The sequence below is a fragment of the Vulpes lagopus genome, chromosome 9, assembly GCF_018345385.1.
Source record: "Vulpes lagopus strain Blue_001 chromosome 9, ASM1834538v1, whole genome shotgun sequence".
NCBI lineage: Eukaryota > Metazoa > Chordata > Mammalia > Carnivora > Canidae > Vulpes > Vulpes lagopus.
Window position 1 is genome coordinate 38853977 of NC_054832.1, and position 24127 is coordinate 38878103.

General features: G+C 49.1%; 1 protein-coding gene across 6 annotated transcripts in view; it reads right to left on the minus strand.

Annotated features, from left to right (window-relative positions):
• Positions 1-24127, minus strand: part of CPQ (carboxypeptidase Q) — a 398816-nt gene that overhangs the window by 11003 nt on the left and 363686 nt on the right. The window contains exon 9 of one of the 6 annotated variants that reach the window (XM_041769083.1): positions 17113-17342. The exons of 3 other annotated variants lie outside the window; for them this stretch is intronic. In XM_041769083.1, the coding sequence (XP_041625017.1) occupies positions 17127-17342 (216 nt within the window). In that variant the 3' untranslated portion in view covers positions 17113-17126. Of the gene's footprint in view, positions 1-17112; positions 17343-17403; positions 17516-24127 lie in introns of those variants that run through there. 2 more of the 6 variants (XM_041769088.1, XM_041769084.1) reach the window with 2 other exon arrangements.

The window sequence follows — 24127 nt, forward strand, 5'->3', positions numbered from 1 at the left end:
CCTCAAACTCCTCCCCGTGACCCCTCATAATCCCCCTCTTTACCAGCTAAACGTATATCATTCTCGTAACGGTTTTATTATCGGCCGCCTGTCCTTCCCGTTGGACGAGAAGCTCCACGAGGGCAAGAACTTTGTCCTTTGGTACCACTTCCCGACGCCTGGCACGTAGGAGAAGCTCAACGAATATCTGCTGACTCCCGAAATGGAGAAATGAAAGAATTCTTAAATATCCAGTTGGACAAAAGCAGAGATAGACACGGGCTGGCTTCCCCCTCCCGCTCGACAGCAGTCCTGGTAAGCGAAGCCTGCGGCGTGAGGGGTGCTGGTCCCTGAAGCCGTGGCCCGGCCCACCCAAGCCGAGACCCAGGTGCTCGGGGTGGATCACACAGCATGCTCTTATGCCTGTCACCAGGGTCCTAGGACTAGCTGCTGCTTGAAAACCGGGCCCGAAGGGGGCAGCACATCTTTTCAATGTGACTCAGGAGCTAGGTCCACCCGAAGATTCTCTAGGAGAACGTTTTTAGGTTGACTCACTTGCTTACTATTGATCAAAGGTCGCAGACTTCGTGAATTTGTATTTTAACTCATCGATTTCTACCTAGGAGAGATGGAAACGATCTCTGTCCCAAAGAACAGATAATCCCATTTAGATCTTTCATCCATTTTGAGTTTATCTTTGTGTCTGGTGCAAGAGAGTGGTCTAGTTTCATTCTTCTGCATGTGGATGTCCAATGTTCCCAGCACCATTTATTGAAGACACTGTCTTTCTTCCAGTGGATAGTCTTTTCCTTTATCGAATATTAGTTGACCATAAAGTTCAGGGTCCACTTCTGGGTTCTCTATTCTGTTCCATTGATCTATGTGTCTGTTTTTGTGCCAGGACCACACTGTCCTACACCTGCTCTACGACCCAGCAATTGCACTGCTGGGGATTTACCCCAAAGATACAGATGCAATGAAACGCCAAGACACCTGCACCCTGATGTTTCTAGCAGCAATGTCCACAATAGCCAAACTGTGGAAGGAGCCTCGGTGTCCATCGAAAGATCATGGATAAAGATGTGGTCTATGTATACAATGGAATATTACTCAGCCATTAGAAACGACAAATACCCACCATTTGCTTCAAAGTGGATGGAACTGGAGGGTATTATGCTGAGTGAAATAAGCCAATTGGAGAAGGACAAACATATGGTCTCATTCATTTGGGGAATATAAATAATAGTGAAAGGGAATAGAGCAGAAGGGAGAAGAAAAGGGTACGAAATATCAGAAAGGGAGACAGAACATGAAGACTCCTAACTCTGGGAAACAAACTAGGGGTGGTGGAAGGGGAGGAGGGCAGGGGGTGGGGGTGACTGGGTGGCGGGCACTGAGGGGGGCACTTGACGGGATGAGCACTGGGTGTTATTCTGTATGTTGGCAAATTGAACACCAATAAAAAATAAATTTATTATTAAAAAAAAAAGAACAGATAATCCCAAAGGTCACAGTTATTGGTCTCTAAGGCATTAACCAGTTTTTTTTTATCTAATCTGGCCATCTTACCCTAATATCTCTTTATTAATTTGCACAAATTAGTTTCTCAAATGCTCTTTAAATTGATATTGATATCTTACTGGCTTACTTATTAATTGAATAAAATTCTTTGACATGTGTTTGTATTATATATATAATAAAATATATATATAAATATATAATATATATATAAATATTATATATTTGCATATAAATCATGATTTACCTTTTAGAAAATTATAACCAATACCAGTCATCTACAAACCCTAAAGGAACGGTTGCATTCTCACTCCTCGAAGTTAAGTTTCTCACAAGTTATCGTCTATAATTTTACCCATGAGCGCCCTAAGAAGCAAAAGCACCGAGCAGACTGGTTGCCAGCATACGAGCTGGCCTTCGTCTTCTCCCTGTGTGGTAGTGGATGGTCTCTGGGTATGAGGCGATTAGGAGGAGAATGTATACACGCACACACTGTGTGTGTAACATTGGGCTTGTCCTTAACATCTCCCGACCCCTTAATATCCTTATTTCTCTCTTGAACTGCCTTCCACCTTCCACATGAGAGTCATGATTTTACCTTTGTAGAAAATTACAATTTAATACCATCTACTTACAAACCCTAAACCAACAGTCACATGCATATGCGATAAGGTCCTTACCTTTGAGTTTAGGATTTATGTGTGTGCAGGTGTATTGATAGCTTCCCACACAGCTGTAAAGAGACACTCAAACCACTCTGTCCCCGTGCTTTTGTAACACAAAACAACACTGATACTTCTTTGAGGGGGATAATTTTGAATCTTACTCATTTTTATATGTTGGTCCTAATTTATTGTCCTCCCTTTGTCCATACAGAACTTACGGTCCCGTCTTCTTTCATGTCCTGATGTTAGTAAAATTCCCACCTATTTGAGCCAACGTGACTCCTTGTAAATGCTTTTTTTTTTGCAGTTCTCCCCACACTTGGGGAATGATGCTCACTAAGAAAACATCAGTAAAAATTGTTTCTGTCAGAGCACATGGACAGAACATTCTATGTATGCGGGTTTTTGACCTGGAAAGACTCTAAAGATCGTTTTTAGTGTGGTATTTACAACGCAAGCCTTAAAGTTATCATGGTTTTTCCTATGATTGTGCTCAAATGAACAGATTTTGGTTTCTGGCTGCTGATGCAAAAACGTTACAAAGCCACTGTGCAGAAGGCAGGCATTAGGATATAAAGCTTTATTTCTGCTTGCCACCTCCCATCCCCTCGGCGAGCAGAGACAAAGGAACGAGATGATTGGAGGTATGACGTGGACGTGCTGTTCTAGACTTACTTCCCATACTGAATATTGATAACTCTGCAAGGAATGCCTGGGTGACATGGGAGAGCTGGAGTCCAACTTTGTCACCTACTATTAAATATAGTTTTTAAAAAAATATTATTTATTTATTTATTTATTTATTTATTTATTTATTTACTAGAGAGAGAGAGAGGGAGAGGGTGAGAGAGACAGGCAGAGGAAGAAGCAGGCTCCATGCAGAGAACCTGATGCAGGACTCTCTCCCGGGCCTCCAGGATTACACCTTGGGCTGAAGGTGGCACTAAACCGCTGAGCCACCCGGGCTGCCCTGTCACCTACTATTAAATGATTAAGGTATTGAAGGACAACTGGTTAACAGGAATATGTCTGTTCATGAACGACGTCACAAGGGAGACTATGAAACTCTGACCAGTGATTCTCACTTCCACCTGGCCAGGCTAAGGATTTATAAATCCAAGCACTTAACCACATAGTTTATAGGGAAAAAGAAATCATGGCTCTTGTAAGAGGAAGTCTTGGTTTCTTTATGATCATTAAAAAAGGTAAAAAAAAAAAAAAGTTGTAAGCAAAGAGAAAGGAGGTATTTCATCCATTCAAAGGACCTTTGATTAAACTATGCTACAACCAAAAAGGCTGGCTTGCTGTGGAATCGAATGTTTTCTATGAGAAAAGAAAAGAAGCAACAGGTATTTCTCTACAAGGAAGTCCACCTGAGGACTTCGGTCACTATTTGGAATTGGAATCAGTCTTAAAAACCTGCAAATGCCTTTCTAGTTACACTGTGGATCTCCATTATCCCCCCCAAAAAGTAGGACAGGCTAAAATTGTACCTGTTAAGGTAGCTGGTACAAATTTCACAGCTGATTAAGCCATACTAGGTTTCAAAGAAATGAGGCTATTGGAGAGGGTAGACTTAATCATTTTAGGTCATGTCAAGGTGGGCAGCCAAGGCCTCCACAAAATTCCTCTGGGGGTCATTGTCAGAAGCACAATTATGGGCTGGATGGACCAAGAGTCTGTACCAAGATGGGCTTTTTCTTCAATTCTAGATAATATAGTGTAAAGGTCACAAGAAGCTGCACCATGAAAAATAGGAAATAAACATATAAGGTTTTACTACCAAAAGCAATCCCATCTGAAAAGAGGCTATATTAAAAATATAATAAAATTTAAGTATTCATGAGTAGCGTGTGTCATGTCCAGAAACCATAGAGATGGTGTATGTGAATGTGTTAGTCTAGAGGTAGCTGATGCCAATGAAGAAAATTGATCTAGGAGCGAGAGCCTCTGGATTTCTTTCTATTCACCATAATTCATTTAGGTGTCAGCATAAATTTATTCAAAATAAGTGTGTCCACGATTTTGTGCAAGCCAGTTGGCTACAAAAAGATGACCAACTACTTGGTTAATGCTACAAAATATTAGTGAAGTTCCCTCCACCTCAGCTTCCAAGGAAAAAATGATAATAGACACATGGTGAATGACTCTTGCCTCAAGCCATCATCCTTGAAAATGGAACAAAATTAGATATTGTCAGTGGTGAAAATTTTGGTGACTATTGGCTCAGTTATTGAGTTTTCATTTTATTTATGCAAATAACCTTTTTCTTTCTTGGCCACCTGAGAGATTCCTAGTTGGCAGTTAACTGCAGCCCCTTCAGTTGACTATCTGCGAAAAGAATGAAATTTTTTTTTTTTTTACACAAAACCTCCTAAAATATAGCTTTCTAAAAATTATTATTCAGTGAAGGAAAAAATAAGCTAAACATGAAAAGCTTTGTGAATTCCAAAACAAAAGAAGCGAATGTTTAAGAAGGAGCCTGGAAATGTGTTTCTGCTTGGGTTTCCCCTCCCGGCCGGTTTTAATGCTTTTAATGTAAACACTATTCACTTAAAAGGAAACATCAATTCAAGGAATATCCATTAAATATGCCAACACTCATGAAAAGACCCTGGCCCAAGACAATCCACTTACAGGGAATCTACAAGGCTGAGGTGCAAACTTTACATATAAATGTAGCCAAATTTCCAATGCTTTTATGGTTGACCCCTCATTAATGTAATTTTTAGGACAATCCTCATAATGAAGAAATAGTGATTATTTTCAGTAGCCACCCAAAATATAATTACAGTCCATTTGGTTAAATGCTTCCATGGTGAAATAAACTGCAATTTACACATTTCTGTGTTTTTTTTTTTTTTTTTTTTAAGCTGAGGGTGACAAAGGAAGCTAATGCTACTCTGTGGGGTAACATGTCATTAGCTGTTCCATCATTTATGCTCAAACTCTAGAATTACTGGGTAAGGGAAACGGTGCTTGAGATTTGCTGCTATAGACCTTGAAATAGTTTCCAGCACAAAATGTATTTATTTATTTATTTTTTTAGCACAAAATGTATAAATAACACCAGGAGGCCTACTGTTCCATCTCCTGAGTTGTCTTTCTTAAAGCCTTTAGAATTCTCGATAAAGGAGAAAAGTAGACTGTCCTCCACTAACTAATTAAACTGGTAAGAAGACCTCATTATGAAGGATATGGAACCTGAAGCATGGATTATTTCTTATTCAATTTCATACAGAATAGACACAATTGTCCGGTTATTGTGAGTAGGTTAAAGGGCTTCCCCGATGATCACGGCGACATCCGCAGGGTTCTGAGCTTGCTCTCCTGCTGCGCAGTGGGGCGGCCACCAGGGATCCTGCCAAACGTGACTCGACGTGAGGCTACGGAAAGGAGGATTGTAGTGTCTGCTGAGCTCCTGCTAGCACCGGGTGCCTTGCTCAGGCCGGGGCGAACGCTGGCGGCCACCACATGACTTCAGTGCGTCTGCTCTTGTGGGTTTCATGGAGGTTTGAGTCCAGCAGAGGATACCTGGGGGAACGAGGTCGGCCTCGATTACGCCTGGAACCGCCTGGGGTTCCACAGGCGGAGCTTAGAGAAGCAGAGGCCTGGTTGTCTCCCGGTTCCTGGTTTAATGCAGCGGGGACAGCCTCTGAGCACGGAGGAGGATGGCCCAGGCTCCCTGGGGGCAGAGGAAAGCGGCTGGGAAACCCTCCTCCTGCTGTCCCTGGGGCCCTGGCTAACCGCATACCGTTGGGTGGTGCAAAACGTAACGGATCCATGACCATAATCGTGGCCGGCATTCACTAAGTACTTTCTGCGTTGCGCGGCCTTAACTGAGCATTTGACGTCCATTACCTTATCAAGTCATCATAATGATTCCATAATTATTATTATTATCCTCATTTTACAGATGAATGAGCTTCGGCTTAAAGGTCATGATGATGATTAGAAGCAGCAGAGTCTGGTAGGCGTTTGTGCCTAGTGCAGAGTTCCTCTCTCCCCTCTGAAGGATGGGGCCCCCAGGGAAGGCCTTGGCCTCTCGGTGGGGACCCACTGTCCCCCGACGGCCCATGCTCATGCCACCACCCGTCTTCTTCTCCCAGGGCACTTCTCATAGGAACCTGTGTTTTCTTGAAACGCCTTCTAGTAGACTCCGTGATAGGATGTCTGGCTTGTTCATCTCCAAAACCATATCCTCCCGTTTCCTCTGATCCGACCCTGCACGCCTGGAGCGCGCACCTAGCCCCGACCTGCTGCTTAGGGCAAAGCCCTCTTAGGCCCCGGGTCCACTTCTCTCCGTGGAGGAATGCCTCATCACCCCCAGACATCGTCTCCACGTATGTGACCAGGCTGGGAGGGAACGTCCTCAGCCCGTCGAGCACCCGTCATCCCCGTCGAGCTCAGCATGTGCCTGGCCAGTGGCCTCGGGGACTGCCGGGCCTCAAGCTCCCTCCTGACTGTGCGCTGCGCCCCTAGAGCCTCCACCTGCGGGTGCCCCGCTCGAGACGGCAGGACACTCAGGTGCGTGGAGGTCGGGATCGCTTGCTCTGCTTGGCTCCCTCTCTCTGGCCCTTGGCGCTGCCGACACAGTAGCCTTGGCCCCTCAGCCACTAACAATCTCTGTCCTCGTAGTCTGGCAAGACCTTCTGCTTGGGTTTCCCCTCCGGGCCCCGTGGCCCAAAATGCGGGATGTCCCACCGCCCAATGTACAAAATTAGCCATTTGATGTATTTTGCGCCATTTTCTAGTTTGCTGTTTGTTTTTTCGAAGCAAAGGACACACCTAACACCAGTTTCTCTCTTATGGACTGAAGCAGACACTCTTATCAGCTTTAATTCAAAGATTTTTAAAAAAAGAACTTGTTTATTTATTTATAATGGAGATAGAACTGACCTGCTTCCTAGCTTCTTGAAGGTAGAAAATAGGCCATATGTGCTTTCGCTCCTACGCCCCCACCCCTGGCAGTGGCTTCCCCTGTCACATAGCAGAGTGGCTGATAGCACAACCTCTAGAGCCAATCTTGCTGAGTTTGAATCCCGACTCTGGGGGCACCTGGTGGCTCAGTTAGGTGTCTGCCTTCAGCCTGGGTCATGACCCTGGGTCCAGGGATCGAGCCCCACCTCCCCACGTCGGGCTCTCTGCTCAGCAGGGAGCCTGCTTCTCCCCCTGCCTCTGCCTGTCACTCCCTCTGTGCTCGCTCGCTCTTTCTCTCTTTTTCTGTCAAATAAATAAGTAAAATCTTAAAAAAATGCAAGTGAGTTCTGACTTCGTACATATCAGCTTGTCATATGATGCAGGATATCTCACCTCTCTGTGCCCTGATTTTGCATCCCTAGTATGGGAATAGTCCTAATCATGACTTGTCTCTTAGGTTTGAGCCTCATGGAGCTGGGGAGGTGGATGCTGCTTGCGTATGATGACACTCAGCGTGGTGGCCGTCATCAGTGTTCCTATGAGTCATCACCAGAGGGCCGGTCAGCTCGCTGCTGGACCACTGATCCTTCCTTGCTCTGAAACCTCATGTGGGTCATCAGAGTGGCTCAGCCGACGGGATCACATACTATCGCTTCACTGTCACCGTAAAGATTTATGTGCCCGTTGCTCCCCTCCAGTCATATGCAAGTGACGTTAGGCTCCTAGGCTGAGCAAGAAAGGCCCTGCCAGGAGCCACGTCTTAGGCCACCGCGGGTCCTCGGGGCACCCTGCTTTGCCTCCTTACACGCTGGCGAGCCACCAAGAAGCCGTGGCACTGCATTCTAATGGTCCCGATGTCCTGGGCCCACGGTGGCAGCTGTGGAGCCGAGGCAAACCCGCAGGGGGTGGCCGACCGGTGAGGACCCCCCTAGCAGCACCTGCCCGCCAGCCGCCATGCCCCTGCCGTGGCCCGGACCTCTGCGTGGGTCCAGCGTCCCTCCGTCCCGGAGCCCAGGCCTGGCCTCCTCATGCGGCTGCTTCCAGACACGCAGGGAGCTGCTCCTTCCAGGGCTTTCTCCAGAGCTTCGGTGCCCTTCTCCAGGGGGAGGACGCCCCAGTGTTTGCACCTGCTGGGCCAAGATCAGAAAATCGCTGGTGCGTGTGCTGAGCCAGCCTGGGTATCTGTCATTCGTCCAAGAACCAAACATGAATTAAACTTTTAACATAAACAAATACCTTTGGTATTTGCTGTGCAAACTGGCGCACTTGCTCCTACCACGCTGTCCCCCATCCCCACCCGCCTGAATGAAGGCCCCTCTCCCGTCCGGGATTAAACGGCCGCTGTCGGGGGGCCTCAGCCGAGGCGCTCACGTCACCCGAGGTTCACGTCTTGTAAGTGTTTAGTGATAGTCTTTAGAAGATAAAGGGATAAGGAAGCAATTAAAACTCACACCCCTGCTGGACACTGTGATTAAATTCAAGAGCGTTATGTTGGTTTGGTGCCATGCGGTGGCATGGGGGTCCGTGCACTGCGCTGACCTGAGGACCCCCAGTGATGGGGGCCGGGGACCCGCTGCCCAACAGTAACCACACCCGGCATCCCTCTGCGTCACCCCCCAGCGTCCACCTCGGGAATCGTACTCTGATTTAAATAGTCTTCCTTTTAGAAAAGATACTTTTGTTTCCTTATCTATCATAACAGTATTTCTGTGAGGAGACGAGGGCTGGGTTTGTGTCCCCCTCTTTTCAGGAGCAGGAGAGATAGAGAACCAGAGACAGGAAACCACTGGCTTGAGGTCATCTAGTGTTACAGCTCCTAAGAGAAGGTGTTGGAGCGCCACCCGCAACCTCTCTGCTGGGCAGGGTTGGTGGAGCGGGCCTGTGAGGGGTTAGAGACGAGTCCTGTGGGCTGGGGTTAGGGACGGGTCCTGCAGGCTGGGGTTAGAGATGGGTCCTGCGGGCTGGGGGTTAGAGACGGGTCCTGAGGGCTGGGGTTAGAGATGGGTCCTGAGGGCTGGGGGTTAGAGACGGGTCCTGAGGGCTGGGGTTAGAGATGGGTTCTGTGGGCTGGGGTTAGAGACGGGTCCTGTGGGCTGGGGGTTAGGGACGGGTCCTGAGGGGTGGGGGTTAGAGATGGGTCCTGAGGGCTGGGGGTTAGGGATGGGTCCTGAGGGCTGGGGGTTAGAGACGGATCCTGAGGGCTGTGGGTTACAGACGGGTCCTGCAGGCTGGGGTTAGAGATGGGTCCTGTGGGCCAGGGGTTAGAGACGGGTCCTGAAGGCTGGGGTTAGAGATGGGTCCTGTGGGCCGGGGGTTAGAGATGGGTCCTGAAGGCTGGGGTTAGAGATGGGTCCTGTGGGCCAGGGGTTAGAGACGGGTCCTGAAGGCTGGGGTTAGAGATGGGTCCTGTGGGCCGGGGGTTAGAGATGGGTCCTGAAGGCTGGGGTTAGAGATGGGTCCTGTGGGCTGGCACGTCCTGCAGCCTCTGCTGCAACCTAAGTGCTGGGCGTTGCGGCCACGGCTCAGAAGCTGTGGTTGACAGCATGTCAGTGTTGGCGAACGTACATGGCTGGGCAGGGGGACTCAGTATATACGCACGTGTGCATGTGTGTGCGTGTATGTTTGTGTGCATGTGCTTTACCAAAACAGGTGGTGGGCCAGGCTGGGGCTGCAGGCCATGGCTCTCATATTAAAGGCTCACCCATGCTCAGTGCAGTCTGAAGCTGCGGGGCCACTGCACTGATGCAGAACGGGACATATGGGCCTGCTGCCCACGTCACCGTGAGCTTCACCAGATCCATCGGCCATAAATGACCTTCCATTTTACGTAGAGGAAACTGAGAGGCTTAGTCGCTTATCCAAGGCCACACGGTTGGAAATGAAGCACAAAGACTATAGCACGAGTCTCCTGACTTGTCATATTTCTCCTCGCCTAGTTGTCCCATGGGAAATTCTCGCCAACACTTGCATTTTCCGATGAGGAAATTCTACGATGTGGGGACGTGAATGGCTGGCCTGGGGCCGGTGGCCTGTTAGTAACTGTGCCGGGAGGAGACACACCACCTGTTGGCCTCCCGGCTGGTCTGCATTTGTGAGCATCTATGTTACTTTGAACATTATTGTGAACATTTCTCTTTATGTTATTGTGAACATTATCCAGGGTATAAAAAAAAAAGGTCATAACTAGAGAGAATGATGGTCTGCCCATCGTATTTTATCCTTTAAACTTCCTGGAATGATGCTATTTTAAAAACAATCCCTTTGACGCACCAGATAGTAGACAGGTGCTGTATAATAATTTTTTATTCGTTTTATGGTTTTGACTAAGTTTTAAAGGCCAGCCTTATGGACACACTGCAGGATTTTTGTTTCATTTGATTCTTGAGCGCAGTCTGATGGTTACATCTTCGGTCACAGTCCTTAATTCTCTACTCCGACCCAGGAAATACATGAAAGAGAAGGAAAATAAACTGATAAAGAGGACCCCGTGGTTTTAACTGGCACTGTAAAATGAGCGGCTAGGAAGCGTCGTGATTTCTAGGACGTCCTCTGGCCATATCAGCACCCGGGTGACGGGAGGGTGGCCAGCCACCCCTTAGTGCCAACTTTATGGTTCATGCTTGTTCCATGGGTCTTTACAGTGTTCTTTGTATACTTTTTCTAATCAGTGCTGTCTAGAAAAACAGGACAATATAGTAAGGAATTTATTTCTTAAGTACTGTCATCAGTGGTCTTTAAAAAAAATATTCAGTAGTTAATCTTCTTACTACTTAAACCTGGGTTTGTAATTTTTCTTTTAAAAATTTAACATTATGAAAAAAATAAAAATAAAAATTTAACATTATGAAGACCCACTCAGTATAGACTCAGTGTTATGACATCATAAAATTTTAAATGCCGTATTTTATTCAAGGCAATATGAATAATAGAAGTACACCGGGATAGCAGTCGGATACCCGTATTTTTCGGCTTGGTTAATCTGTGACCTTGGGCTAGGTGCTTACTTTTCATTACCTGTTTTCCTACTTTTTAAGGAGGATGATTATGGATTTCCGTGTTAATTCAGAAGAATGTTGTGAAGATTTGGCAAATGCTCTCTCAAGTGCTTCATTTAATAAAAAAAGTTACTCAAATTAAAAAAAAAATAACGGACGGAAGGGCTTTCTGGGATGCAGGGCCTCTCGGGCTGATGGCTACAGAATACGTCTGAATGAGCCGTGCACTGACTGTAACTCCGTGTACCTGGAGGGAATGATCTTCATGCAGGATGGGGACCGGGGACAAGAGGAGGAGGTGGCCGGCTCCTCAGAAACACTCGAGCACGGTAGGGCCTCGTGAGTTTGTAGAGTCCCCCGCCTAACTCCATTCGTGCATAGCAGCATGTCTATGTACACTGCGGAGAAGCCCGGGCTGCCGCCGAGCATCAATCTGTCTGGGTTATTACTGCCACTGGTACTGAAACTTGGGCGAACTATCACTTAACCAAAGAAGCTCGTAAGCAAAGGAGGCTCTTAGCTCCAACTGCACCGTGAGGCACGTGCTCAACACAGAAACGACGCCCAAGCCACTGGCGACCATCAGTTCCTCGACCCAGCAGAGCACCCCACTGCCAGCGCGGCACCCACCGCAAGCCTGGGAGGTGGCGCCACATTTCCAGGCTCTGGATCTGGACCGAAAGCCACATGACACCTTCCCAAGACGTGCAGGGCCTCCTGCCATCTCTTCCTTCCTCGGACAATTGTGGTTGTGTGGGTCGGTCCAGCGGAGGAGGCCTGCTCTGGGTCTCCAGCTCGGGGGGAGGGGGCTTCTGGTGGTCCTGGGAGAACACGAGTCCCTCAAAGGTTTTGTTGTCACTGACAGACGGGCCTTGCCTGTGGCGCGGGTGCCAGCCCCTCCCGGTGCCCTGCAGAGTGTTGAAAGGTAAATACTGGAAGAATTCACCCGGGCCAGCGACGCAGTGCTTGCTGACATGCCGGCCAGGGCTAAAGACCGCAAAGGACTCAAGACTTGGGAAAAAGTAACATGAAGGGCTTTTGGACTCTTCCTACAGGAACACTCACCGCTGAAAGCCGCCTTCTACTTTTCACTTACATCTGGCGACGGCTTATTTAAGGCCTTGGGTAGGAAATTCAGTTCCAATGTGCACCCGCGATCCCGTTGCCCTTACAGGCTGACGAGTCTGGGCTGGCGCTCATTTTCGAGTCTGAATTAGCACGTGCGGGGGACGGTTTCCCTGTCACAGGGTCCCAGGGAATTCAAGAGCCTGACTTGGTTTTTTTTTTTTTTTTTTTTTACCTGATTTGGCTATATTTTTCGTTTATTTTTAGTCAAATGCTAAAAGCTTATGTTCTACAGTTGAATGTAACATCCCATCTATAGAATTTATTTATTTATTTTTTGTTTTTATTTTATTTTTATTTTTATTTTTTTAGAATTTATTTTTAAAAAGCCAAATTTAAAGATAAAGGTTTTCCTTTTTTTTTTTTTTTTTAAGAAACAAGTATTTTATTTTTTAAAATTTTTATTTATTTATGATAGTCACAGAGAGAGAGAGAGAGAGAGGCAGAGACATAGGCAGAGGGAGAAGCAGGCTCCATGCACCGGGAGCCCGACGTGGGATTCGATCCCGGGTCTCCAGGATCGCGCCCTGGGCCAAAGGCAGGCGCTAAACCGCTGCACCACCCAGGGATCCTGATAAAGGTTTTCCTAAACTTTAAAAGCACCATTGCAGGGCAGCCCAGGGGGCTCAGAGGTTTAGCGCCGCCTTCCATCCAGGACGTGACCCCGGGGTCCCAAAATCGCGTCCCACGTCGGGCTCCCTGCAGGGAGCCTGCTTCTCCCTCTGCCTGGGTCTCTGCCTCTCTCTCTCTAGGTCTCTCATGAATAAATAAATAAAATCTTAAAAAAAAAATAAAAGCACCATTACAATTACATGCATATTTTAAGATTTATTTAGTCATATAATCACATCAGTTGAGATCTTGATTCAGCACCAAGCGCCACTTGCAGGTGAATGTTAACTTCCTCGGGGCTCGAGCTCCCCCTCGCCACGTCCCCCCAGGCCACCGATAATCTGCAATCCTTAAGACGTGGAGATTTCTGACTCTTTTTTTCCGTAATTCTTACTCTAACCTTCACTTTTTCTATTTCCTTGGCCGAATCCATTACTCTGGTACGTACCATTTGCTTTCCCCGTTTTCTTCCCTTCTGCTTCTTCCTCGACCCTTTCCCCCCTTTCCAATTTATCTCCTGTCCACCTCGCCCACTTTTCTTTGTCATTTTATTCTCTCTTTAACTGTCCTTGTCATTATTACCTAATTTCTCTTCTGCTTCTGCAACTTGTTCCCTGTTTTCCACTTGGAGTTTCTTTAAGCATTTTAAACACCACTTATCGCCCCGTTGCTTCATTTTTAACAGACTTGATTTTTAAAGTGGGAGCTCCGTTTCCTTCACGCACTACGGCAGAGAGGGAAAGCCGGACGTTGATGAGAGCTGGCCGAGATGGGGAGCGGGAAGCTCCGTGCCAGGGTGACTGTGGAGCAGGTGGCAAGGCGCATGGACACAGGCCTGTACCCTGCTTAGCACGCTCTGCTCCCACCGCATAGGTAGAGCCCGTCTGTGCCCAAAGTCAATTCCTCTTCACTGGGTGCCAAATGAAGGCTGCCGAGCTCAGGGACTGGTCAACTGTGTTTTCTAAAAAATTTTTTATTGAGGTATAATTGACAGGTAATGTCATGGTGATTTCGGGTTCACAGCGTGACCATGTGATAGTCACAGACATTGCAAACTGACCGCACGGGCGCTCTAGTTACCACCTGGCACACGTAAAGCTAACTTCCAGGGTTTGCGATCTTGGCAACTTTCAAGTACGCTCTACCATATTATGGAGGGTGGTTAGGACACTGCACGTTACGTCCCCGTGACTTATTTATTTTATAGCTGGAAATCTGTACCTCTTGATGCCCTCTACCCAAACCTCCTTCCCTCTGGCAACTACCTTTCTGTTCTCTGTGTCTGTGAGTCTGGTTTTGTCTTGTTTTGCGTATTTTTGTTTTGTTTTGTTTTTTTAAAATTCAAAAAAAATTTTTTATTTTTTTAAATTTTATTTATTTATTTATTTATTTATTTATTTTTTGTTTTGCGTATTTTGTTCTTCGGATTCCACATAGTGATGAAATCATATTGGTGTTTATCTTTCTCTGTCGGACTTAATTCTGCTCAGTGTAATACCCTCAAGGTTCATCCATGTTGTCACAAATGGCAAGATTTCATTCTTTTTTAGTGGCTGAATAGTATTCATTATCTACATCTATCTATATTTATATCTTTCTATCTCTCTCTCTCTCTCTATTTATATCTATAAGCATATCTACATGTACCTCACATCTTATCCATTCATTCATGAGTGGAAATTTAGGTTGTTTTCATATCTTGTGCACTGCAAATAATGCTGCAATGAACATAGGGGCACATGCATCCATTCAAATGAGTGTTTTCATCTTATTTGGATAAATATCCATAATTGAAATTGCTGAATTACATGATAGTTTTATCGTTAATACTGTTTTCCATGAAGACTGCATGAGGGTCCCCCTTTTTTCCACATCCTCACCAACCCTTGTTATTTCTTGTCTTTTTGGTAATAGCCATTGCAACCAGTAGTGAGGTGATAGCTCACGGTTTTGATTGGCATTTCCCTGATGATTAGTGACTCGGAGCATCTTTTCATGCACCTGCTGGACATCTCTCTGAATGTCTTCTTTGGGAAAGCATCTATTCAGATCCCCTTCCCATTTTTTAAGTCAGATTATTTGCAGGACTTTGATGTGGAGGTTTATGAGTTCTATATAACAATATACAAACCCTTATTAACCCCCCCCTTTTTTTTTGAAACAAACAAGAAGTTTTATTTTGAAAATACACTCTTTAAAGATAAATTTGGCTTCCATTTTCCATATCTAGGTGCATCCAACAAGATACAAAAACAAACAAGACAAAACAACAAAACAAAGACCGATGACATTATGTACAGAGCTCTAAAATGAGCTGTGAATATCTACAAGAAACTAGCATATGCTCTTTGTGAAGGGATGTACTGGTGTGGCTTTCTACAGTTTTCAGTTCTCGAGAAGAAGAGTTAACTCCCTGGAGCTGCAGGTGCGGCTGCTGCAAGGGAGGAGCTGGGGTCAGTAAGGGGTTGGGGGTGCGACCCCTGGGTGGGAGGCTTGGAGAGGTGTCTGGGGAGGGGAGCGGTGGCAGCATGGGACACATCCTGGGCTTCTCTAGAAGTCCTGCCTCGGGGTGTGAGTCAGGCTGTGCCGCTGCAGATCACAGTTTCGCCTGAACACTTTGCCGCACTGCTCGCAGCTGTAGGGCTTGATGTCTGCATATGTAAAGTTTTGTTAACTGCTAGAGTTCTAGACTGACAAAATGCTTTCCCACACTCCTGACATTTGAAAGGTTTTTCTTTGGAATGGATATACCTGTGATCCCGCAGATGATCCTGCCTCCTGAAGGCCTTGTGGCAGATGTCACACGTGTATGGCCTCTCATCTGTGTGGGTCCTCTCGTGGATGAGCAAGTTGTAGGATTTGGTAAAGTGTCTGCCGCAAAACTTGCAGATAAACTCTTTTTTCGTTTTGGAGGGCAACCTCCCTCGGGAGGGCTTTCTGTCCTGAGTCAATTTACTGAGCCCCGAGATGGGGCTTGCATGCTTTGCAAATATCTTTCTCCCATTCAAGGGTGTTTTTTCATTTTGCTAATGGTTTTTTGCTCTGTAGAAGCTTTTTAGTTGATGTAGTCCCACCTGTCTACTTTTGCGTTTGTTGCCTTTGCTTTTGGAGTCAGATCCAAACATTTATCACCAACACCAATATTTTTTTTTTTTTATAATATTTTTTTTTTTTAATTTTTATTTATTTATGATAGTCACACACAGAGAGAGAGAGAGAGAGAGGCAGAGACACAGGCAGAGGGAGAAGCAGGCTCCATACACCGGGAGCCCGACGTGGGATTCGATCCCGGGTCTCCAGGATCGCGCCCTGGGCCAAAGGCAGGCGCCAAACCGCTGCGCCACCCAGGGATCCCACCAACACCAATATTAAGTAGCTCACTGTCTATGTTTTCTTCTAGGAGTTTTATGATTTCAGGTCTTATCATTCGAGTCTTTAATCTATTTTGAGTTAATTCTTGTGGCAGTGTAAGATAGTGGTCTAATTTCATTCTTTCGCATGTAACTGTGCAGTTTAATGGAAACCCTCCTTTCCCCTGCTGCACATTCTTACCTCCTTTGTCCTAAACTAATTGAATATATATACATGGGTTTATCTTCGGGCTCGCTATTCTCTGTCCCTGATCTGTGTGTCCGTTTTTATGCCCAATCATATTGCTTTGATTATTACAGTTTGGTAATATAGTTGAAGTCAAGGAGCAAATGCTTCCAGATTTGTTCTTTCTCGAGATCTGACAAGCTATTTAAAGAGGGCAAATTCAAAACACGGCACAGAGCTTTTTGAAATTGCTGTGAAGTCCAGTGTCAAAAACGTGCGTAGGTAAGTCAGCAGAGGATGTCGAGGCTAAAATATTCTGGGTTATTCTCTAGATACCCGAATACTCTGCTAACACGAGATCTGAGTAACACACGCCCACTAGCCAAGACAAAACTGCTTCAGGTTGATAGACCTTCAACCTGGCTTCCCTGAGTTTCCAGCAGGCTCAGACTCACATCTGCTGGTATAACTTTTGATTACAAAGCACAACAGTTGGGCAGTGCAGGCGACAATAATTATCTCAGTAATTAGACTCTGTCATGCGCTGTATGCTCAGGGCCCTGGGCTTTTGTGCAAGCAGAAGAGGCACCTAGAGCATCTTTCTATTTTTTGTTATTTTTTTTTAGGATAACTCAAATTATTATTATTTTATATTTATATTTTTATTTTTATTTTTTTAATACATTTATTTTTTATTGGTGTTCCATTTGCCAACATACAGAATAACACCCAGGGCTCATCCCGTCCAGTGCCCCCCTCAGTGCCTGTCACCCAGTCACCCCCACGCCCTGCCCACCTCCCCTTCCACCACCCCTAGTTCGTTTCCCAGAGTTAGGAGTCTCTCACGTTCTGCCAAGAGCATCTTTAGAGCACTTGGGCTCCTCCAGTGGGAGGGCTGATTATTGGCTCCTCCTGAAACAAGGTGAAGGCAGATTGCTCCTCCTTCCCTGCCTCCCTCCCGCCTCTTCCGGCTCGGCAGGTTTGGGTCATGCTGCAGAATGTAAAAGAAGGGAGAAAGCTGTAAATGAGGAGGGAGGATGTTAACTGTCCAGGAAGAAATCCAATTTCCGTTTTGTGCTCTGTGCATTTCAGACTGGAAATGCCGCACTTCCCAGAGAGCCCGCCAAGCACACAATGCAGGGAAGCACGGTGGGGTCCAGGAGGCTGGGAAGGAGGAGAAGACGCAGGTCAGAGAGAGGCAACAAGATGCGGGCGTTGTTTTTATTTCTTTTTTCTTTTCTTTTCTTTTCTTTTCTTTTCTTTTCTTTTCTTTTCTTTTCTTTTCTTTTTTTTTTTTGATGGGATGAGCACTGGGTGTTATTCTATATGTTGGCAAATTGAACACCAATAAAAATAAATTTATATATAAAAGAAAGGGGCATTGTTTTTAAAGGAGACTGCCAGATGTTTAACCAGGGAAAAGAGAATGCCTGCACATACTTCACTGAAGAGGGAAGGCGTCCATCCTCTCAATAGGGGCAGCAAGGCATGCCGCAGCCACGCCACGATCTGCTGGTGTCCGCCAGACCCCAGGGAGTCCAGGGCCCCGCGCTGTGTGTTGAATGCATGGGGGGAGGTGTACTAAACACTTGACGTGTTCACTTGAAGGGAAGGAATAGATCAGGTTTAAGAGAGGAAACCTACTTCCCTAGTAGCCAGAGCAGGGGCACAGAGAAGGGAGAGGGATGAACACGGGGCGCCTACCAGGTGCCGGGTACGTCCCCAGAGGCTGTTTCATTGAATCCCCGAGACACACTGAGGCACCGAGTATCACTGGGCTTTGTTCACAGATGAGGAAAAAGGGCTCAAGAAGATGTGGAAATAACCCAAGTTCATACAGCTGCTCCACCGCGGGGCCAAAACTGGAGGGCAAATCCCATACGGCTTCCACCCTGCATGCTGCCTATGAGAACGTAGCCTCGATGCCTTCCAGAAAGGGAGCCGGCGCTTACGGCTCGCCAACCGTGCTCCAGCTCCCGTGGACCACGCTCGCACGTGCTTCATCTCCTGCAATGTCAGCTCCAGCAACATGCAGACAACGCGACAGGCACGCGGTGTGCGGCCCCTTCAAAAGACCAGTCAAACCCCAACCACTGCACTGACACAGATCTGCTGCCTACGGTTGGGACTATTTTGAAATCCCCAGCATCTGGCATCCCGCCCGAACAGGGAAATCTCATTTGGAAACCAGAAGAAAGGCTGTGCAAAGAAACAGGGCAGGGACGCCCAAGAGCTCCCTCAATGGGGCACGGAGGCTCCTGCTGTGCCCCGGGGAGCCGGAGGCATGGGCAGCAAGCGCTTCTGCACATGGGATGGCCCCGGCCCTTGAGGACGGGGCTGCTCCTCAACAATCCGGACAACAATGGCACAAGGACATGTTTTTGGGGTTTTTTAAAAGTCTTTAGCCACTAGGTAAATTCTTTCCCTGGAATCCTGGGCGTCAGCAGATGATTGTCGCCGGTATTGACTGAGTCCTTGCCTGGTATGCGCCAGATGCTGTTCCAAACACAGTTCCATCACTTTGTGGCGGGGGGGGGGGGGGTACTCGATGCCTCGCCCAAGGCTGCCTGGGCTGGGACGGGGGCCGCTGGGCTTTGCGCCAAGACCGGCCCACTCCGCTAGCCCAGGGACCTGGCAGGACGTTGTCATAACCAAGAGGACATCCTGCTTATGTCCTTCCATCTATTGTTTGCTTTAGGTCCCACAACTGCATCCCAGCACAGATTTCATTCATTCATCCTCCTACTCCCTCCAAAGATACATTAAATCCCTCTCCGTGGAACAGCAGTGGCACGTCCTTCCTCCCGACATTCCTCCAGCCGCTGCTCTCTGCTGCTTGCCCTGTGGCCCCACCTTGCGGGGGACTGTCCTCACTCCCCACTCACCTCTCAGTCTCCTTCACCCCACTATTCCCCCTGAAATCGCGCTCGCCAACCGCACCCTCCTGGCTGTTACACCCAACGGGTGCGAGTGTTCTCCTGGGACGTTGGACCTGGTGGCGCACCTGTCCTTCTTGAAAGACTCTTCCCCTGGCTCCTGCAAGGGGAGCCCCTCTTCTGGTTTGCTCCCCCCGCCCTTGGCTGCCTCTTTTCAGTCTTCCCCACATGCTTCTCTTCCTCTGCCAGTCCCTTTGGGTTCTCAGCCATCCCCCCTCCTGGGCTGTCTCAGCCACTCCTGTGGCAGCCTGACCACCCAGGGCTGACCGCTTGCACCCCTCGGCCCCCGTCCTCTCCTGAGGGCCAGACACAAATCAAACTACCTAAAGGACATCCGGCCCCCACCCTCCAGCCTGAGGCCCGTTCCCTGCTCCCATAGTTGCATCACCACCGTTCTCTGAGCCTGAAGCCAGCCCTCATCCTCCACCGTCTCTTCTCCTTCACGTCTCAGTCCATATCACCAGGCCACAAAAATCACCCGTCCACCCCCTTCAGCATCCACCCCGCCACCCCTCTCGCTGAGGCCATCAGCACCCCTTATCTGGTCTTCGTGCTGGTTTTGGCCTCGCCCCCATAATCCGTGCTGTCAGAGCCACTGCTGGAAGGGCCCTTGCTAACATAGAGAGGTCCTTCCACTCTCTCCCTTAAGCTCCCCATTGCTAGGAAAGGTCCTCACTCCTTGATAGAACTTCCCAGAAGGGTGTGTTAGGATGACGTCCCTGCTTATCCTTTTCAGCAAAGGAGACCTAGAGGGCGGTTAACCAACCCCCCGCCCCGGCTTTTGTTCAAGATTCACCAAGTTTAAGCTGCCCACAGTCTGTCTCCCGCGGGAAGTGAGCCGTGTGCGCCGGCGGCAGGAGGGAGAGCCGTGCATCCACGCTCCCAGCACCTAGAGGACCGGCGCCTCGACACGTGCTCATGAACACAGCTCAAGCTCTCAACTGGCCGGGGAGTGTGACACACGCTCTGAAGCCATTTATTGCCTCAGGGGATGGCAGAAGGCAAGGAGTGCTGGCTGGCAGCCCGGCCTGAGCAAGGGAGGCCAGGACAGAGGTTCTGCGTCGCCGCTGGGCCCTGGCACATGGCCACAGACATCTGGGTGCAGCTGCCGTTCGGGGAGCTCTCTTGTGCCCCGGGGTACCCCTTAGTCTAGGGGCCCTGGAAACTGGGATGAGGGTCATCACCCCTTGGGGGAAGCTCACACTAATTCACAGGAGGGAATAGTCACTGCGGGAGCAACAGCTGGGAAAGCGCCGACGACACAGTGACACCTGTGCCAGGCCTGACGGTCTAGCTGCAGGACGGAGAAGGGGGCCGCAGCATGTGAGGGTTCCCCACGGGCCGTGGGGGAGGCAAGGGGGAGGGGTGGACAGCATGTGCCCGGGAGGAAGGACGAGGCCCGGCTGGCCGCGGAGGCCGGCTCTGCTCGCAGCATGGGGCGGGGATGGGACACAGACAGCCTGCGGCTTCCATGGGGGACTGCGGCCCACGGCCCGGCTGCGAAGGGCTGCGAGTAGCGCTTTCCTCTGCTGATGGCCATCCAGGAACCTGAACCACCAGCCTGAAGTGGATCAGATAAAAGCCATTGTGAGGCTCCAGCAAGTGGCCGCTGGAGCCCTGTGTGGTTGTGGGGCCGCACAGGCCCGGCCCCAGCTGCCTGTGGGAACCCCCAGGCCCACTACCTCCCGCCCCGTTTACTCCCGGTTTGTGCAGCTGTGGGGGTGCGGCTCTCGGGAGGCTAACTGGGGGTGCAAAGGTGCAGACGCATGTCCAGTCCCCCAGAAGCTCACACGGGGGCAGAGGACACGACCCAGCAGTGCAGGGCTGCAAGGGGAGGCCACGGAGGCCGGCTGGTGCTTGTGGGCAGCCAGGGATGGTGCTCGTGGGGAGCCGGGGACGGTGCTCGCAGAGAGCCGGGGCCGGTGCTCATGGGGTGGCCCGTCCTGAAGCAGCGTCCCACGGAGGCCCTGCCGGGCCAGGAGCTCCCGCCTGGCCCTTTCCCAGGGGATCCGCGAAGGCTGTGCAGGAAAGGACACAGCTGCTCCCCGCGTAGCACAGCCCAGAGTCTGGAAACGGGCCACATGCGGTGTCGCTGGAGGACCAGGGAACTGCTCACGGGACACTGGTGGGGTGCAGGGCAGCCACAGCCCGGGGACTGCAGGGCCGGCTCCCTGAGACTTCCCGGTTCTGGAAGGCTCGGCACCGGCTCCACCAGGGTCTGCGGGTGAGACTCAGAGGGGGGATGTCCTCGAGATGGCGGAGGTTGGGGGCACCCCGCAAGGGGAATGAGGAACCCCAGGCGCCGGTCGGGCCCTAGGTCGCTGCGGGGCCCGTCGCACAGGAGGACCTGACCATCCAGACTTCTCCAGCTGCCTGCGGGCCAGCCGGGCCAACCGCATCTCAGTGAGTCCATGAAGAGACAGGAGGTGGGGAAAGGGGGGCGCGGCTTCCTGGCCAGGCCCAGTGGGGTCATGGGCGTGACCCCCAAAGAATGGCTGGGAGACGGGGACTCAGGATGGGGAGGCCAGGACAAGGGGCCACGGCAGGAGGGGTGTGGGCCTCGGGGAGGACGGCGGGGGACACGGGGTGGGGGGGGAGGGCCGAGGAAGAAGCTGGGGTCCTTGAGAAGACCGCGGGGCAGCGCGGGTCCCCAGGGGTGAGCTCCTCCCCCGCAGGTGACCTGGAGGTTGACCCGAGCTTGTTTACAAGGCACTATTTTAAATACTTTTTATTCGCTGTACTTAAATCTGTTTATTCTCTGAAGTTAAAGACGTCTGAAGGCATATGTTGCAGTTGCTCTTAATCACGTCTGTATGAGGAGGCCAAGCACCCCTTCCACTGCCTTTCAAGCTGGGGCGGGTTCCGGTGTGTGAAAGTAATTGCTGAAATCACTTAACTACTCAGAAAATGATTGCTTTAGACAAAAGGCACAAAATGTCATAGGTTTCAGTATCTGAAAGGAAGTTGTGCATTTCCACACTTAAGAAATGAAATATATGAGGAGAAAGGAGGGTTTTTTTGTTCTTATCCACCTTTCCGACCCTTTCATTGATTTTTTTTTTTAACTGGAATAATTTCTTCAAGCTTTTAAAAATCAAAATTCTTATCTGGGGACTCCCAGACTCCTATTTCAAAAAAAAGTATATTTCAAAAAGCCAGTGGGCGTTTTCCGTGTATCCGAGTCAGAAGGAAATGGCCTCAGGACTGGTTGTGGGTCTCTTGACAAAATAGTGCCTGTGTGCTCCTGGATGCCCTCATGACAAAATTATGGGAGTGAGGAGCTATACAATGGGAAATATAAGGGCTTTAAAGGCTTGAATAAAAAAAGAGAATCATGAGTGGGTCTTTAAATAGAAATTCAATTAACAAAAAAAGTCAATTTTGACCTGAATTAGCGCTCTGCAAGGCACTCGGAGTCAGGGATCGTCCAGAAATGAGCACCGGGCAGTGACCTGAGAACGCCCAGGCCTCCCGCACCTGCTTGGTCGCCCGCATCGGCGTCCCCATCCCGTGCTTCCTGCCTGTGATCCCTGGAGAACCGTCCAGCTTATCCCAAAGCCCGTTTCCCATTTCCTAGCTGTGCACTAGGTCCCCCCTTCCCGCCTCCTTGGATCGCTTGGCATGCTCTTCCCGTCCATGCCACCCGCTTCCCCCCCTCCACTGGATCAGTCTCACAAGCAAATTTACATATTATTTGTCAATCTCAAAAATCTTTTCCTCTACTCCACTTCCCGCCAGGTCGCCAGGTCAGAGAGCTCGTGTGAGGGTCCCTGCCCTTGGCTCGTGCCCTCAGAGGCCATACTGCAGTCCTTCCCCGGCCACACATCTCCCTGTGGAGCGAAGACTCGGCTTACCCAGAGTGATGGTCTCTGCATTGTTGACCATACCAAGGGCACCTCACATCCCGCAGGGCCCTTGGACCCCTACGGAGAGTTCACGGTAGAGCATGGGTCGCTGTTATGCTCTCCTTGGGAGTCAAGGGGTGGTCACTTGTGGGTGTGTGGCCAAAGCTCAGACATGAGGGCTGAAGCATCCCAACCCAAGGATGCAGAGCCCCCCGTAGTATGAGCCTGAGCTGCGGTTTGGAAGGGAAGGGTTGAGGGCCACAGGCCCTATTCCTGTGCCACCAAGTCATGGGATGAACTCCAAAGCCCAAGGATTTTGACATATAAGCTTGATTCTCCAGGTTTTTACAAAAGCATATATGTTAATACAATGGAAGGAATGGGTCTTATTTAAGTTCTTAGCTTAATATATAAATGTTACTATTGAAAATATATTTTTTAAAGATTGATTGATTGATTGATTTATGATAGACATAGAGAGAGAGAGAGAGAGAGGCAGAGACCCAGGCAGAGGGAGAAGCAGGCTCCATGCAGGGAGCCCGACGTGGGACTCGATCCCGGGACCCCAGGATTGCGCCCCCGGGGCCCAAGGCAGGCACTGAACCGCTGAGCCCCCCGCCCCCGGGATCCCCTACTATTGAAAATATTAAGTGTAGGCCTTCGTTTGTTCTTTTTCCCTGGACCTCACACGTATTAAGGGTGCACCACTACCCTAATAACCTGGAAAAGGATTACTTTAAAAAACAATTCCCCTTTGTGGCAAAATTCCACTAAACAATGGTGTGCAGGCAACAGCTCCAGCTCCCCTCCTCCTGCCCTCTCTTAAACACTCGGATCAGCACCATTTTCGATTTGCCTTTCACCGTCTGTCAGAAGCGCTCTCGTCAAGGTCCCCGATACCTCACTGTGCAATCCGCTGATTGGTTCTCAATCCGCATTTTATTTGATGTTTGGGCAGCATGTGACACCGGGGGCACGTCTCCTCCCTTCTTTCT